The sequence below is a fragment of the Aulonocara sp. 'chitande type north' Nkhata Bay genome, linkage group LG23, assembly GCF_057382095.1.
Source record: "Aulonocara sp. 'chitande type north' Nkhata Bay isolate Kocher_YH1m ecotype deep benthic linkage group LG23, A_spYH_male_GT1.1, whole genome shotgun sequence".
Classification (NCBI taxonomy): Eukaryota; Metazoa; Chordata; class Actinopteri; order Cichliformes; family Cichlidae; genus Aulonocara; species Aulonocara sp. 'chitande type north' Nkhata Bay.
In genome coordinates, this window is record NC_141365.1 from 12295496 (window position 1) to 12314201 (window position 18706).

Sequence of the window (18706 nt, forward strand, 5' to 3'; positions counted from 1 at the left end):
TTTCTTCACCCGTCAACGAAACAAAGCCGCATGACACAACTGCGGATCAATGTCAGTTTTCGGGTTTTGTTCAGCCTCCGCGTGCACCTTTGGCGAGCAAGCGGTTTTAATCAAACCCACGCCTGCGGGGAATTTAGTGCCCCTCGCTTCTTTTCTTTTTAATACTGAACACGCAGCAATCAAATGTCCTGAGTCGTGACAATAAAAACATTCTCGACCGTTTGATCTAGCAATGAACGCTGATACATTTTTACGCACTGCTCGTGGTGACTTTTTTCGTTCAGAGAAATTTTCCTGAAACGAATTCTGTGCACAGAACACACTTTTGTGCGTTAAAACAAACTCGTCAGCCAGGAGTGCCGCGTTAGTGAGAGACGACACCTTTTGTTCGTTTAAATAAGTCACGATGCGTTCCGGCAAACACTTTTTAAACTCCTCCAGCAAAATAAGGGTTTAACTCTTCCACGGTTTTAACTTTACATGAACAACACCATTTCTCAAACAACACATTCTTTTCTCGCGCAAACTCAACAAAAGTCTGGTTAGCAGTTTTATTAAGATTCCTAAATTTCTGCCGATATGCTTCAGGGACAAGTTCATACGCCTGCAGCACAGTTTTCTTAAGAGTTTCATAATCTAAACTCTGCTCAATAGACAGGCTTGAACACACTTCTTGGGCTTTTTCCACAAGCTTACATTGGAGTAAGAGGGACCAAAACTCTTTCGGCCACTACCTATAACTATAACTAAACTAAAACACAAGCGGCTCATTAAAAGACATGAGGGTTTTTTTTTTAACTTTATTATTGCTCAGTAATAAGACAAAAGTATTTATTACCTGAGTACGAGATTCATAAAAATACACCATAGCCATGCATTAGTTTAGTTTGTTTATTTTTAGCAAATGCATTTTGCAATTTAGAATAAATCTGCATTCATGTGCAAAATGTAGCATTTCCCAATGAGATTGAGAACATGCAGTGCCCTCACAGAAAGGGCCAAACAATTTCAACAACAGTGAGAGGTTCTGAATCGAGGTGTTTTAAATTGTAAGGTAAAAACCTTACAAAATTAAAGCTCCAACCCAAACAATCCCCCACGAGCAAGCACTTGGCAACAGTGGGGAGGAAAAACTCCCTTTCAACAGGAAGAAACCTCCAGCAGAACCAGGCTCAGAGAGGGTCAGCCATCTGCCGCGACCTGTTTGGATGGGGCTGATGCCAGACAGAACCAACACTGTAGGATTTTAAAATTGTTGAAATCTTGTGAATTGTATATATCATAGTCGAAATCATAGCCTGATTTCGACTATGATTTTGTAGGGAAACAATGTTTTCAAAAATTTCCCAAAAGAACAACAGTTCCTAGTGGTCTTTGAAGAGGATTGTTCGGATGAATTGTTGTTATTATTCTCCTTAACAACAAAAACCTTAATCCTCTTCTCCTTCATCCTGTTCACTTCAGATATCAACATTCTTGCTACATTATCTTCAAAGTTTAACTGCCTGAATTCCATGGCAGTCTGTACCATCAGTTTAGACTTATATGTCTTCTTTAGACTCTTATAAACGGCTCTAACAAGTTTGTCTAAAGATTTTGGAAGTTGTGTGGGTAGTTTACCCACAGCCATTTCAATGACATTTTCTAAAATGGCAAAAATGTTGACCTGCTTTGTTGCTGTGCCTGTCTTTAAGGCGACCATGTTGTTCAGCCTAACAAGAAACTGAATTATAAAGTTTCTTTCTTTAGTTTCTTGTGTCCTTTGCCCTGGACTGGGGATCTGTTCTTCAGACGTTTCAGCAGGACTGGTCTGATTTTCCCAAACAACAGAACCCTTTATCCTTTTCTCCTTTACCTTATTGATCTCTGATATTAAAATTCTTGAGACATTTTCTTCAAATGTTGACTGACGAAATACAATGAAAAATTGTAGCAAGTCCTTGGAGTTGTACATCTTGTGCAGTCCACGGAAAACAGACTTAACCACCCTGTTTATAGATGTTGGCAGTTCTGCAGGTAATTTTCCTGCAGTTTTTTCTGTGACTGTTTTGATGAGTGAAAACATGTCGATGGGTTTTATGACTAATTTAGTTTTTGTTGTAATGGTGTTTGAAAGCTTTACAACAAACTGAACGATAAAGTTTTTTTCATCCATTTCTCGTCTCTCTGCCTGTGTACGGGTCATAAAGACGGATTTGAAGAGAAGTGTCTGCATCTCCTCTTCAGATATTTCTATGGGCCTGGTTTCCTGTGGACTGTCTCCTTTAAAGGAATCCATTTGAGTTTTTTTCTGTGCTGTTCTCTGATCCCGTTGCTAGTGTCTGTAATAACTTTTGTTTCTAATGTCTCTGCAAAGCAAACCATCGGTGTCGAATTGTGCGATACAAATAAACTTGCCTTGCCTCCGCCCCTATTTATGAGCTGGTAGGACCAGATCAAAGCTGAAAATGTATCACGTGACACCGATGTCAGCTCTGGAGTGTGATGTCACAGCAGGGTGTAGCGACTGTTTTTATGTGTTGTCGTTAGCAACAAGGACGGTAAAACCATCGTGTACGCTTGTTTATTTCCCTTTCACAATAAAGCTCAAGATCCTGTTGAGACTTTTCAAAATAAACTGAATGACGTGAAAGAGTGTTTACGGATGAGTATGGGCTCAAATTGTGGTCATAAATATGTTGTACTTGTAAAAAAGATTTGTATGTGTAAAAAAGATTTGTGTGTGGACTTAGCCAAAAAGTACATGTGAAACTCGAAGCGGCAACCTTCCGATTACAAGGCGAACTCCCAATTCTTGAACCATGACTGCCCCACAAATAATTAACAAAATATTTATGACCACAATTTGAGCCCATAGATGAGAAGCAAAAAAGAGCCGGCAGGTGCTAAAAATAAACCTTAGACTCAAACGTTAGAACAGGCCTTTCCCCGCAGCACGCCGTTGAATAAATACTCACGAAGAAAACGGCGGCCGTTACAACTTATGTATCGTTTCATGCATCGGTTAAAACACTCAACTCCAGGTACACGATGCCCAGCTGAGTCGAGCTGCCCGAGATTCACAGAATTTACAGAAAATGTTACATTTTTGTGATTTCTATCGTTATCGGGGCTATAGATGCTTATATTGGGATATGTGATTTTGGTCACATCGCACAGCCCTACTCTGAGGTCATAGCAAATTAGAACAAATGAAATATTTCACTGGAGCTTTAGATCCCTCTCTGTCCACAACAGAGGAAAAACAAGGCACCAGTGAAGGATCACCCTGCTGTGCTCTGGTCATATTCAAGCTCTGATTAATGTCCTCAGGAATCATTTCAGGGACGTCACATGTGGAGATTTTTTACAGAATCAATGGGTGACACGAAAGAGTCGTCTTCATCAAGCGTAGCCATAAACGACCCCGACAAATCCACAATCTCACCCATTTTACGAGCCTGAGCACGAGTAATTGCGCACGCAGGAAACACCTCTGAAGCAGTGGAGCCTGAGTCAGCAGCAAGGGCAGGAACATCAACAACTTCTGGCGGGGGAAAAACATGCCCACCAGCTAGATCATTACCAAGAATGAAGGAAACTCCTTCGATTGGTAATCGCTGGCGCACGGCGACTTTAACGTAGCCCGACACTAACGGCGAATGCACCCATATGCAGAGGGGCTTTGGTGACACTCATTTTTATTCCCCACACTACTATGTCGGAACCACAGGATGTTTTTTCCGACAAAGGCAGCACAGATTCTATTAAGAATGAGTGGTACGCACCCGTATCTCTAAGAATCGTGACTGGCACTTTATCATTTTCTTCACCCGTCAACGAAACAAAGCCGCATGACACAACTGCGGATCAATGTCAGTTTTCGGGTTTTGTTCAGCCTCCGCGTGCACCTTTGGCGAGCAAGCGGTTTTAATCAAACCCACGCCTGCGGGGAATTTAGTGCCCCTCGCTTCTTTTCTTTTTAATACTGAACACGCAGCAATCAAATGTCCTGAGTCGTGACAATAAAAACATTCTCGACCGTTTGATCTAGCAATGAACGCTGATACATTTTTACGCACTGCTCGTGGTGACTTTTTTCGTTCAGAGAAATTTTCCTGAAACGAATTCTGTGCACAGAACACACTTTTGTGCGTTAAAACAAACTCGTCAGCCAGGAGTGCCGCGTTAGTGAGAGACAACACCTTTTGTTCGTTTAAATAAGTCACGATGCGTTCCGGCAAACACTTTTTAAACTCCTCCAGCAAAATAAGGGTTTAACTCTTCCACGGTTTTAACTTTACATGAACAACACCATTTCTCAAACAACACATTCTTTTCTCGCGCAAACTCAACAAAAGTCTGGTTAGCAGTTTTATTAAGATTCCTAAATTTCTGCCGATATGCTTCAGGGACAAGTTCATACGCCTGCAGCACAGTTTTCTTAAGAGTTTCATAATCTAAACTCTGCTCAATAGACAGGCTTGAACACACTTCTTGGGCTTTTTCCACAAGCTTACATTGGAGTAAGAGGGACCAAAACTCTTTCGGCCACTACCTATAACTATAACTAAACTAAAACACAAGCGGTTCATTAAAAGACATGAGGTTTTTTTTTAACTTTATTATTGCTCAGTAATAAGACAAAAGTATTTATTACCTGAGTACGAGATTCATAAAAATACACCATAGCCATGCATTAGTTTAGTTTGTTTATTTTTAGCAAATGCTTTTTGCAATTTAGAATAAATCTGCATTCATGTGCAAAATGTAGCATTTCCCAATGAGATTGAGAACATGCAGTGCCCTCACAGAAAGGGCCAAACAATTTCAACAACAGTGAGAGGTTCTGAATCGAGGTGTTTTAAATTGTAAGGTAAAAACCTTACAAAATTAAAGCTCCAACCCAAACAATCCCCCACGAGCAAGCACTTGGCAACAGTGGGGAGGAAAAACTCCCTTTCAACAGGAAGAAACCTCCAGCAGAACCAGGCTCAGAGAGGGTCAGCCATCTGCCGCGACCTGTTTGGATGGGGCTGATGCGAGACAGAACCAACACTGTAGGATTTTAAAATTGTTGAAATCTTGTGAATTGTATATATCATAGTCGAAATCATAGCCTGATTTCGACTATGATTTTGTAGGGAAACAATGTTTTCAAAAATTTCCCAAAAGAACAACAGTTCCTAGTGGTCTTTGAAGAGGATTGTTCGGATGAATTGTTGTTATTATTCTCCTTAACAACAAAAACCTTAATCCTCTTCTCCTTCATCCTGTTCACTTCAGATATCAACATTCTTGCTACATTATCTTCAAAGTTTAACTGCCTGAATTCCATGGCAGTCTGTACCATCAGTTTAGACTTATATGTCTTCTTTAGACTCTTATAAACGGCTCTAACAAGTTTGTCTAAAGATTTTGGAAGTTGTGTGGGTAGTTTACCCACAGCCATTTCAATGACATTTTCTAAAATGGCAAAAATGTTGACCTGCTTTGTTGCTGTGCCTGTCTTTAAGGCGACCATGTTGTTCAGCCTAACAAGAAACTGAATTATAAAGTTTCTTTCTTTAGTTTCTTGTGTCCTTTGCCCTGGACTGGGGATCTGTTCTTCAGACGTTTCAGCAGGACTGGTCTGATTTTCCCAAACAGAACCCTTTATCCTTTTCTCCTTTACCTTATTGATCTCTGATATTAAAATTCTTGAGACATTTTCTTCAAATGTTGACTGACGAAATACAATGAAAAATTGTAGCAAGTCCTTGGAGTTGTACATCTTGTGCAGTCCACGGAAAACAGACTTAACCACCCTGTTTATAGATGTTGGCAGTTCTGCAGGTAATTTTCCTGCAGTTTTTTCTGTGACTGTTTTGATGAGTGAAAACATGTCGATGGGTTTTATGACTAATTTAGTTTTTGTTGTAATGGTGTTTGAAAGCTTTACAACAAACTGAACGATAAAGTTTTTTTCATCCATTTCTCGTCTCTCTGCCCGTGTACGGGTCATAAAGACGGATTTGAAGAGAAGTGTCTGCATCTCCTCTTCAGATATTTCTATGGGCCTGGTTTCCTGTGGACTGTCTCCTTTAAAGGAATCCATTTGAGTTTTTTTCTGTGCTGTTCTCTGATCCCGTTGCTAGTGTCTGTAATAACTTTTGTTTCTAATGTCTCTGCAAAGCAAACCATTGGTGTCGAATTGTGCGATACAAATAAACTTGCCTTGCCTCCGCCCCTATTTATGAGCTGGTAGGACCAGATCAAAGCTGAAAATGTATCACGTGACACCGACGTCAGCTCTGGAGTGTGATGTCACAGCAGGGTGTAGCGACTGTTTTTATGTGTTGTCGTTAGCAACAAGGACGGTAAAACCATCGTGTACGCTTGTTTATTTCCCTTTCACAATAAAGCTCAAGATCCTGTTGAGACTTTTCAAAATAAACTGAATGACGTGAAAGAGTGTTTACGGATGAGTATGGGCTCAAATTGTGGTCATAAATATGTTGTACTTGTAAAAAAGATTTGTATGTGTAAAAAAGATTTGTGTGTGGACTTAGCCAAAAAGTACATGTGAAACTCGAAGCGGCAACCTTCCGATTACAAGGCGAACTCCCAATTCTTGAACCACGACCGCCCCACAAATAATTAACAAAATATTCATGACCACAATTTGAGCCCATAGATGAGAAGCAAAAAAAAGCCGGCAGGTGCTAAAAATAAACCTTAGACTCAAACGTTAGAACAGGCCTTTCCCCGCAGCACGCCGTTGAATAAATACTCACGAAGAAAACGGCGGCCGTTACAACTTATGTATCGTTTCATGCATCGGTTAAAACACTCAACTCCAGGTACACGATGCCCAGCTGAGTCGAGCTGCCCGAGATTCACAGAATTTACAGAAAATGTTACATTTTTGTGATTTCTATCGTTATCGGGGCTATAGATGCTTATATTGGGATATGTGATTTTGGTCACATCGCACAGCCCTACTCTGAGGTCATAGCAAATTAGAACAAATGAAATATTTCACTGGAGCTTTAGATCCCTCTCTGTCCACAACAGAGGAAAAACAAGGCACCAGTGAAGGATCACCCTGCTGTGCTCTGGTCATATTCAAGCTCTGATTAATGTCCTCAGGAATCATTTCAGGGACGTCACATGTGGAGATTTTTTACAGAATCAATGGGTGACACGAAAGAGTCGTCTTCATCAAGCATAGCCATAAACGACCCCGACAAATCCACAATCTCACCCATTTTACGAGCCTGAGCACGAGTAATTGCGCACGCAGGAAACACCTCTGAAGCAGTGGAGCCTGAGTCAGCAGCAAGGGCAGGAACATCAACAACTTCTGGCGGGGGAAAAACATGCCCACCAGCTAGATCATTACCAAGAATGAAGGAAACTCCTTCGATTGGTAATCGCTGGCGCACGGCGACTTTAACGTAGCCCGACACTAACGGCGAATGCACCCATATGCAGAGGGGCTTTGGTGACACTCATTTTTATTCCCCACACTACTATGTCGGAACCACAGGATGTTTTTCAGACAAAGGCAGCACAGATTCTAGTAAGAATGAGTGGTACGCACCCGTATCTCTAAGAACCGTGACTGGCACTTTATCATTTTCTTCACCCGTCAACGAAACAAAGCCGCATGACACAACTGCGGATCAATGTCAGTTTTCGGGTTTTGTTCAGCCTCCGCGTGCACCTTTGGCGAGCAAGCGGTTTTAATCAAACCCACGCCTGCGGGGAATTTAGTGCCCCTCGCTTCTTTTCTTTTTAATACTGGACACGCAGCAATCAAATGTCCTGAGTCATGACAATAAAAACATTCTCGACCGTTTGATCTAGCAATGAACGCTGATACATTTTTACGCACTGCTCGTGGTGACTTTTTTCGTTCAGAGAAATTTTCCTGAAACGAATTCTGTGCACAGAACACACTTTTGTGCGTTAAAACAAACTCGTCAGCCAGGAGTGCCGCGTTAGTGAGAGACGACACCTTTTGTTCGTTTAAATAAGTCACGATGCGTTCCGGCAAACACTTTTTAAACTCCTCCAGCAAAATAAGGGTTTAACTCTTCCACGGTTTTAACTTTACATGAACAACACCATTTCTCAAACAACACATTCTTTTCTCGCGCAAACTCAACAAAAGTCTGGTTAGCAGTTTTATTAAGATTCCTAAATATCTGCCGATATGCTTCAGGGACAAGTTCATACGCCTGTAGCACAGTTTTCTTAAGAGTTTCATAATCTAAACTCTGCTCAATAGACAGGCTTGAACACACTTCTTGGGCTTTTTCCACAAGCTTACATTGGAGTAAGAGGGACCAAAACTCTTTCGGCCACTACCTATAACTATAACTAAACTAAAACACAAGCGGTTCATTAAAAGACATGAGGGTTTTTTTTAAACTTTATTATTGCTCAGTAATAAGACAAAAGTATTTATTACCTGAGTACGAGATTCATAAAAATACACCATAGCCATGCATTAGTTTAGTTTGTTTATTTTTAGCAAATGCATTTTGCAATTTAGAATAAATCTGCATTCATGTGCAAAATGTAGCATTTCCCAATGAGATTGAGAACATGCAGTGCCCTCACAGAAAGGGCCAAACAATTTCAACAACAGTGAGAGGTTCTGAATCGAGGTGTTTTAAATTGTAAGGTAAAAACCTTACAAAATTAAAGCTCCAACCCAAACAATCCCCCACGAGCAAGCACTTGGCAACAGTGGGGAGGAAAAACTCCCTTTCAACAGGAAGAAACCTCCAGCAGAACCAGGCTCAGAGAGGGTCAGCCATCTGCCGCGACCTGTTTGGATGGGGCTGATGCGAGACAGAACCAACACTGTAGGATTTTAAAATTGTTGAAATCTTGTGAATTGTATATATCATAGTCGAAATCATAGCCTGATTTCGACTATGATTTTGTAGGGAAACAATGTTTTCAAAAATTTCCCAAAAGAACAACAGTTCCTAGTGGTGTTTGAAGAGGATTGTTCAGATGAATTGTTGTTATTATTCTCCTTAACAACAAAAACCTTAATCCTCTTCTCCTTCATCCTGTTCACTTCAGATATCAACATTCTTGCTACATTATCTTCAAAGTTTAACTGCCTGAATTCCATGGCAGTCTGTACCATCAGTTTAGACTTATATGTCTTCTTTAGACTCTTATAAACGGCTCTAACAAGTTTGTCTAAAGATTTTGGAAGTTGTGTGGGTAGTTTACCCACAGCCATTTCAATGACATTTTCTAAAATGGCAAAAATGTTGACCTGCTTTGTTGCTGTGCCTGTCTTTAAGGCGACCATGTTGTTCAGCCTAACAAGAAACTGAATTATAAAGTTTCTTTCTTTAGTTTCTTGTGTCCTTTGCCCTGGACTGGGGATCTGTTCTTCAGACGTTTCAGCAGGACTGGTCTGATTTTCCCAAACAACAGAACCCTTTATCCTTTTCTCCTTTACCTTATTGATCTCTGATATTAAAATTCTTGAGACATTTTCTTCAAATGTTGACTGACGAAATACAATGAAAAATTGTAGCAAGTCCTTGGAGTTGTACATCTTGTGCAGTCCACGGAAAACAGACTTAACCACCCTGTTTATAGATGTTGGCAGTTCTGCAGGTAATTTTCCTGCAGTTTTTTCTGTGACTGTTTTGATGAGTGAAAACATGTCGATGGGTTTTATGACTAATTTAGTTTTTGTTGTAATGGTGTTTGAAAGCTTTACAACAAACTGAACGATAAAGTTTTTTTCATCCATTTCTCGTCTCTCTGCCCGTGTACGGGTCATAAAGACGGATTTGAAGAGAAGTGTCTGCATCTCCTCTTCAGATATTTCTATGGGCCTGGTTTCCTGTGGACTGTCTCCTTTAAAGGAATCCATTTGAGTTTTTTTCTGTGCTGTTCTCTGATCCCGTTGCTAGTGTCTGTAATAACTTTTGTTTCTAATGTCTCTGCAAAGCAAACCATCGGTGTCGAATTGTGCGATACAAATAAACTTGCCTTGCCTCCGCCCCTATTTATGAGCTGGTAGGACCAGATCAAAGCTGAAAATGTATCACGTGACACCGACGTCAGCTCTGGAGTGTGATGTCACAGCAGGGTGTAGCGACTGTTTTTATGTGTTGTCGTTAGCAACAAGGACGGTAAAACCATCGTGTACGCTTGTTTATTTCCCTTTCACAATAAAGCTCAAGATCCTGTTGAGACTTTTCAAAATAAACTGAATGACGTGAAAGAGTGTTTACGGATGAGTATGGGCTCAAATTGTGGTCATAAATATTTCGTACTTGTAAAAAAGATTTGTGTGTGGACTTAGCCAAAAAAGTACATGTGAAACTCGAAGCGGCAACCTTCCGATTACAAGGCGAACTCCCAACTCTTGAACCACGACCGCCCCACAAATAATTAACAAAATATTTATGACCACAATTTGAGCCCATAGATGAGAAGCAAAAAAGAGCCGGCAGGTGCTAAAAATAAACCTTAGACTCAAACGTTAGAACAGGCCTTTCCCCGCAGCACGCCGTTGAATAAATACTCACGAAGAAAACGGCGGCCGTTACAACTTATGTATCGTTTCATGCATCGGTTAAAACACTCAACTCCAGGTACACGCTCAGAAAAATTATGGTTCTTAAATGGTTCTTCAGATGGCTTCATGGTTCTTTAAAGAACCATCATACGTCAAAGAACCTTTTTATTTTGTGGATGGTCCTTCAGCTATTACAAATGGTTCTTTAAAGAACAAAAGGTTCTTCATCCTTAGCAATCTAAGTTTGATGGTGTAAAGGGCATAAATATTTATTCACTATAATGAGGCTGTGAATTATACTGTGTGTTTTCTTTGTGTGCATGTGTGTGCGAAGGGAGAGGGCGGGTTACCTGGCAATTACCCTTTAAGAGAAGATGGTAGGAAACTGAATATTCAAATAAAAGTTAGAAATATTTGCTTAAAAATATACTGGTGGCAGGGGTGGGGGCCAAAGCCTAAAGACCCTAACCCCCGCAATTTAGTATCCGGTATACAGAAACTGTTTTCCTAACAAAACCACTGTTATAATTAAGTGAAGGTGCTCCCAGCTAATTTGAACCTTTGGCTTCTAAAATATGTGGTTCAATTGCGTGCTGCGTACATAACCTAATGTCAGCTAGACCGAAATTAAAATTTAATATATTGTTAAAGTCACTAAAATGGCGCCTGAAGCCTGTTGTGAGCTCTGTGTCTGCTCTAGAAACTGAAATTCTGTAGATCTGAGCCGTACATTAAATACTCACATGAACCTGTACTTTGAATTCTGTATGAGCTGTATAAAATACAGCTATGCATAAGAGTTTTGAATGAATAATTAGATTAGATAACTCTTCATTGTCTAATCGAATTATATAGAAATGAATAGAAAGTGGTTCTTTAGACTGATGCCATAGAAGAACCTGTTTTGGTGCCACAAAGAACCTTTCAAACAATGGTTTCAAACATGAGAAGGTGTGTCTTTGACTGTTCCTGCATAACTTAGTTTCGGACTAGTTGACAAGTTATGCTCCGGTCATTTGATGTTTCCAAGATAGATGTTCTTTTGTAATATAGTTAAATTTTTTTGTATATTTAATTTATCCACCATCATACATCATACATACAAGCTAAGAAGAGGTCGTTATACTAACAAGAGGTATCAACGCTGGGCCAAAGTTCAGCACATGGTTAAAGTTTGTAATCCAGCCAGAGCTGAAGCAGGTAGCATCAACACATAAATCTACTCTACCCGGCTTAAATCACAAGAGCACCTCTGACCAAAAAGCTGTAGATTTTTCTTGTTTGCACAAATTAATCCAGATTCACATTAACTGTGTTCACAGCTCCAACAAAATGAGGAAGAGGAGGGGCAGAAACACAATTAGATTGAATTACAATTGGATGGAAGTTGAGGACAAGGAGAAGGAAGCTTTGGATGAGGAGGAAGAGAAGCAGCAGGAGCATCTTTAGGGATCCCTATGATGTCATTGAGGTTTGTTTCATTAATATGGTCCTCTCACAAAGAACGATGACATGTTTTAGTTCACGTACTTCCTGTATTAAATAGTGATATGCAAAATGTTGTGAAAAACCATGGAGCAGGTACGTATAGTGCATCTGCAGGTAAATGAACATCAAATCTCTAAGACAGTCTGAAATCTGTATATTTATCACCCTTATGATAAAACCCATGTCAGCCATTGGTTTATGGACTTTGTATTTTGAAGCCTCAACATTTGCATTATTGCTGTTGCTATGTTGGGACCATATTAGGATGAGGGATCAGAATCTGGAGTCATGCACACTATTATTTCATTTAGTGTGTATCCATAAGATTCGTACAGCAGATCCAAGTTGTGCCTTGAAAACAGGAAAGTCGTCTGCATAGAGGAGAACTGTAATAGCAGGCTTGTACAAAGTGAGGCTTTGTGCTCACATTTGCTGCAAACACTCATTTTACCCTGTTTTGATGCAGCTTTCACTTGAAATCAGGCAAGAACTGGACTTATTTTTTACAATGTGTTCTTGTGAATTGATTGTGTATCGCATATGTTTGGTTTGACTTTCTGCAAGACAACAGTCGTCCACTGGCCAAAACAATTTTCCAAATACCTCCACGTGATCAAGCCTGGATTTAGAAAAGAATAGCAAAAAAAATCTGCACCTCCTGCTTCAGATGCAATTTGTGTTTGTGCGTTCAGAGGCAGCGGCGAGAGGGGAGACCTCGGGTCATCCAGCTGGAGAGCCTGACCAGGAGGAGTCGAACATTAACTCAGCTCTTCCAGGGCACCCTGCAGACTCGGCTGTTGGCATCGACGAGGGATGACGTGAACGCCAAACTGGAGTCCATCACAGGTCAACTGCAGGTATGCGAGTCAGACCTTCTGAGGAGGGTTTCACTTTTCTCTCTTCTTTATAATTGACTCTTTTCTCTCTCTTTCAGCTCCTTGTCTCAGAGTGGGAGGGATTTGAAGCACAAAGGGAGGAACTTGTCATTTGGTTGGCTGATATGGATGTCCGCCTGAGTGAGGTTGACCAGCTGACAGGAAACACCAGTGAAAAACTGAAACAACTGCAGGTGTGGGCTTGTTTTGATATGACATATATTTGATATGAAACATACGTCAGAGACATTGTCCTAAACTGGACTAACAAAGGACCATGAGTACAACATGAAAAGTACATTACATAGCGTAAGGCTGAAGTTCATTGATCATTTTAATCATAAACTTGTTGTTGAAATGTTTTTACTGAACATGCAAATATCTGCTGATGAAAATGTGTTGATTTATTGGTCTGTTATGAAGCTATTGCTATTTCTAATGTGTTTTATCACTTTCTGATGTTTTATTAATTAAACAATACATGTATTATTTGTTGTGTTATCTGTAGATATAGTATTTATATATATATTTATTTATAGTATAGCCAATATATTTAATTATTACTTTTTAAAACACTAATATGTGACATGTATTAGTAGTGATGTTGTGCTGAGGGTTAAAATGCCTTTTTGTCTTTTGGTAACTACAAAATGACAATAAACCATTAATATATGTCTATGCTGTGCTCGTATTTATTTTACCCTACTCAAATTCAATTTATGATGCATTTTATTTTGAAAGATTTAAAATGGTTTTTTTTAAAGAACCACTCAAAAAAGGTTCTTTTAAATGGTTCTTTTAAAGAACCATTTGAAGGACCTTTTTAAAAATGGTTCTTTAAAGAACCATTTTTAAAAAGGTTCTTTGAAAAACCATTAAAGGTGCCCCAAAGAACCTTTTCTTGAAGCAGTTTAAGAGTCTGAATGCTCGGAAAGCTCCCGGCCCAGACGGTGTGTCTCGTCTACTGGACGCAGCCGGAGGGTTCACTTGGTTGTTTGCTCTCAATAGAAGCTGAGCGCGTCTCCGTGTCTGTGCTGGTAAACGATACTGAGTCCCAGTGCTCAGTAAACTGTACACCTGACCGTTATTCTCCCACTGAATCCGGTGTGTCCACGGTCCAACACGTGCTCAACACGATGGTGCTGACCGGTGCCCAAACACACCAGAACACCAAATAAGTAAAATAACACAAACACGAACTTCTCCATGGCTCGTCGGGATGGCAACTGCTCCAAAAGTGACACATGAAATAGGCTGACATTTGAGTTTGACACGGGAGGTGAGGGGGTGTTTTGAATATGCTTGACTCCGTCACGAGGTTGCGCACAGCATCACCGGCAAGGGGGCTTGGTTTGAGAGGTTTTTGGCATCTGTGATGTGATTTACAACCATCCACCCATGTACAGCAAGAAGCCGCACTCACAACCGTGGGCATCAGCAAGTTGGTGAAATTTAAACAAAACAAAACAGCATTCCATCTGAAACTCTCTTATTGTACCCAAAATACAAATTTTAGTGATTACATGTGGCTTCATTAATTATGTTCAAACGGATGAATACATAACGCAAGTAATAACTTTATGATCAGTCAGTGAATGAAGGAGCTCAAGAGTGCAAATATAGTTGCAATAAAGTGACAAATATGCCCTTTTATGTCAAACAAAGACCGAAATAAGTGGCATCAGTGTGAGGATGAGAATGAGCGATCCAACCTCACACTGCAGATATCAGGGCAAAGCACAGTGGGGGGGTTGCAGTCTGCGCGCACAAGAGGGCTAACAACGCTGTGAGTGACGGAATCCACCCAAACTGAGGAACAGCTTGTTCCCCAGAGCTGAAGCCTGCACTGTTTGCACTATAATATAATATAATATAATATAATATAATATAATATAATATAATATAATATAATATAATATAATATAATATAATTAGGGCTGTCAAATGATTAAAATTTTTAATCAGATTAATCACAGCCTAAAAATTAATTAATCATGATTAATCGCAACTCGAAATATATGTGTATATGTGTGTATATATGTGTAAAAATCGGGACAGATAGTGGTTTTTAACACACTTGTTTGTTTTATTTATTATTAATTGTGAGTACAAGCAGTACAAGCAGAACAGGGCTTCAAATAATTGTGAGGGATTTTTACTGAATGTTTTCCACCCGTTTAAATCTAGCACATTGTTTTATCCATATACATCTTCAAGTTCACAGAACATAGGCCTAATTCAACAGGCAAAATGTGGAGGCAGGAGTGGCCAGGTATCTGCGAGCAAGGCGGGCCAGCTGGCTGTGGGCTCCTGCATGAGCTGCCCACCACTGTAAGGGACAGTCCTCTAAGGCAGTGCAGGGCTCTGCTCTGTAGCGCTGTATGGCTCTGTCCTGCTGTACCTCCTCCTCTGACTCAGAGTCAGAGTCCATCTGCAGCAGGCTCAGCCTCTTCTTGGCTGGACCTTCTTCTGCAGTGTGTGATCTTCTAGGAGAGTCTTCATGCAGCATGCCTGCCAGTGTGGTCCACACTGCTTCTCTGTCAGTCTTGGGCACACTGCGTAGGTCTTTAAAACGTGGGTCCAGTGCAGTTGCGATCTGGAGCCATGCATAGTTGGTATGTTCCTGGCGGGAAGCAAGGTCTTCCTTAAACTTCTCTTTAAACCTCACCACATATGCAGGGTCCTCATCAGTTACTTCCATGACACGGCGCAGGTGGCAGAAGGCTGGTAGAACTACAGAGCAGGAGACGTAGGCCTCTCCTCCCAGCAGTTCAGTCACATATCTGCAGTGGAATACACACATACACACATGGGGTGGCTGTAGCTCAGGTGGCAGAGCAGGTCAGCCACTAATCAGAAGGTCGGTGGTTCGATCCCAGGCTGCCTCCTGGCTGCATGCCAAATATCCTTGGGCAAGATACTAACCCCGTGTTTGCCTACTGGTGGTGGTCAGAGGGCCCGGTGGCGCCTGTGTCCGGCAGCCTCGCCTCTGTCAGTGCGCCCCAGGGCAGCTGTGGCTACAATGTAGCTTGCCATCGCCAGTGTGTGAATGTGTGCGTGAATGGGTGAATGACTGAATGTAGTGTAAAGCGCTTTGGGGTCCTATGGACTAGAAAAGCGCTATACAAATGCAGGCCATTTACACACACACAGAGATAAGACAGCAAATTAAAAAAAGCTTTTTAATACTAGGTAATATTAATAAAATATTTGATTTCATTTATTTTTTAAATAAGACATTTTCATAATAACAAAACTGATTTAAGATGTATGTTTGATACATTTAATCTAAACCTACAATTATGGTCACAATGACAGGCTCACCTGCAGGGCTCTAGAAGTGTCTCCAGTCTCTGGAGTTTGTCCCACTCTGGAGGCGTCAGGAGGACAAGTTTATGCTTTTGTTTATCCAGAGTCGCGGTTACTGCAGTTTGGTTGCGGATCAAGCGCTTCACCATCTCCAGCGTGGAGTTCCAGCGCGTAGGCACGTCCTGGGCCAACGGCTCCTGCTTGCGCCCCAGTGACACCTGCTCTGCGTTCAGCTCTGCTGTGTTTGCTGGGCTGTGCTTAAAATGGCCAACAATTTTGCGGCATTTGGCCAGCGCAGTGACAAAGCCACTGTCTGCGAGACTCACTGTGATGCATCTCTGTATAATGTGCGCGGTACACGGCATGTGATTGAATGGCATGATGCGAGCCGCGGCGATCATATTGCGCGCACTGTCCGTGCCTACTGTTGTCACCTTCTCCTCAATTCTCCACCTGCGAGCAACAGTCTGGAACTGCTCTGCACAAGCCTCCGCAAAGTGCCGCTCTTCCGTTTTCATTATAGTCAGCGCAAAGGATGTCAGACCCCAGGCTTCAGTGATTAAATGCGCAGTAACTCCCAGGTAATTGTCATTACTCAATGATGTCCAGTGGTCTCCTGTCAGAGCCACGCATTCTCTGTGAACTAAAGCCTCTTCTTTTTTCTTTTTCTCCGTTTCATACAGTTCGTGGATTCGAATTGTTATTGTGCTTCTCGCTGGGGGCTTGTAGGACGCGTCCTGAGATGCAACCTTTAAAACATCCGCAAAGCCCTTGTCCTCCACAATGCTTAGCGGTCTGCAGTCCTTTGCTATCCATTTGGCTATATTGTCGGTCAGTTTGTCCAAAGAAGACTTACCGAGTGGCCTGCGTTCACTAAGAGTGGTCTGACGCAGGCCGGGTGAAGCTGCTGCCCCGACAAACGCGTGTTTGGCATTAAGGTGGTATTTTAAGGTCGAATTTGAACGGTGAAATTGAAACTCTTTACTACAGTGAGTGCAAATTACAACGCGTTTGTTTATTGTCCCATCTATGTTCTTCTTGTATTTAAATTCCCCATCCAGAAGGCCATCCGCTTCCTGCTTCTCCATTTTCAGTGGCGCGGTAAACAAATCAAGTGGAATTATGGGAGCGACTTATCTGCGTGTTGCGCTAAATAGTTAAATATTCTAACGTAATTAATTCCAAAATTTAATTATCGCAATTAACGCGTTAATTTCGACAGCTATAATATAATATAATATAATATAATATAATATAATATAATATAATATAATATAATATAATATAATATAATATAATATATCATGTTGCTATTTAATGTTTTTTGTTCGTGTTGCAGCTGCTCTGTGAGCCAAGCTTTCGTTGTCTAAATTCAATGGCAATATATCTCTGCACCACACGATGGCGATAGATTCTCACAGACAGTCTGTGCTCTGCTTCCGCCACCAGTCATCTTTAAATCTTTTTTTTAATTCAATGAAACCTTTATTTAACTGTCCATCTCGCGGCATTACTTTAAAAAAAAATCATATTTAAATACAAAGAAGATTAAATACATGAACGACAGTAAATTGATAAAATAAGAGCAAATAAATATATTTACAAATGATAGCAACATCAATGGAATAAAAGCATGAACAGCAGCAGAAGGAGAAAGAGGCCTGTATCTACATTATTACTCTGGCAGCTCTCAGTCTCCATACAGACAGGACACGTTGCAGCGTAATTGCAGACAGGTGCGTGGGCCTGAGCTCCGCCCAGGCAGAATGACGAGTGGAAGAAAGCAGCAACACAATAAACATATGTAGCCTTGCGGAGCCGGCCGGGCAGACACCGAGACAGAGTGCAAAGATTTTATACGTGACAACACACACAAAAAACCACACACAACAAAAATCAGAATGTGTTTGTGATTTGGATTTTTATTTAAAGGTGAAACCTTTTTTCTTTTCTTGTTTTGCCAGATTAGACATTTTGATTCATTTCATTTAGTTTTTTTGTTTTACTTTGATGCTATAATAGATGTTTTTAAAATGTAGTCATATTTAATACTATATTGCATCATGGCAAAACAACAGTCTCCTCAAGCTGCTTTATACTGTAAGGTGAAAACACTACAGTAAAAGCCAGAAAACCCCAACAATCCAATGATCCCCTTTGAGCAAGCACTGGGCGACAGTGGGGAGGAAAAACTCCCTTTAGGAAGAAACCTCCGGCAGAACCAGGCTCAAGAAGGGGCGGCCATCTGCTGCGACCTGTTTGGATGGGGCTGATGCGAGACAGAACCAACACTGTAGGATTTTAAAATTGTTGAAATCTTGTGAATTGTATATATCATAGTCGAAATCATAGCCTGATTTCGACTATGATTTTGTAGGGAAACAATGTTTTCAAAAATTTCCCAAAAGAACAACAGTTCCTAGTGGTGTTTGAAGAGGATTGTTCAGATGAATTGTTGTTATTATTCTCCTTAACAACAAAAACCTTAATCCTCTTCTCCTTCATC

General features: G+C 40.8%; 1 protein-coding gene across 1 annotated transcript; it reads right to left on the bottom strand.

The window, feature by feature from the left end:
- Nucleotides 1-14947: 14947 nt before the first annotated feature.
- On the bottom strand, nt 14948-17288 carry LOC147301320 (E3 SUMO-protein ligase ZBED1-like). Its single transcript, XM_086282841.1, has 2 exons — nt 16216-17288; nt 14948-15674 (listed from the first exon to the last, which is right to left on the bottom strand). The coding sequence occupies exons 1-2, from the start codon at nt 17286-17288 to the stop codon at nt 15125-15127; spliced, it is 1623 nt and encodes a 540-aa protein (XP_086138967.1). The 3' UTR covers nt 14948-15124.
- Between the last annotated feature and the right edge of the window lie 1418 nt (nt 17289-18706).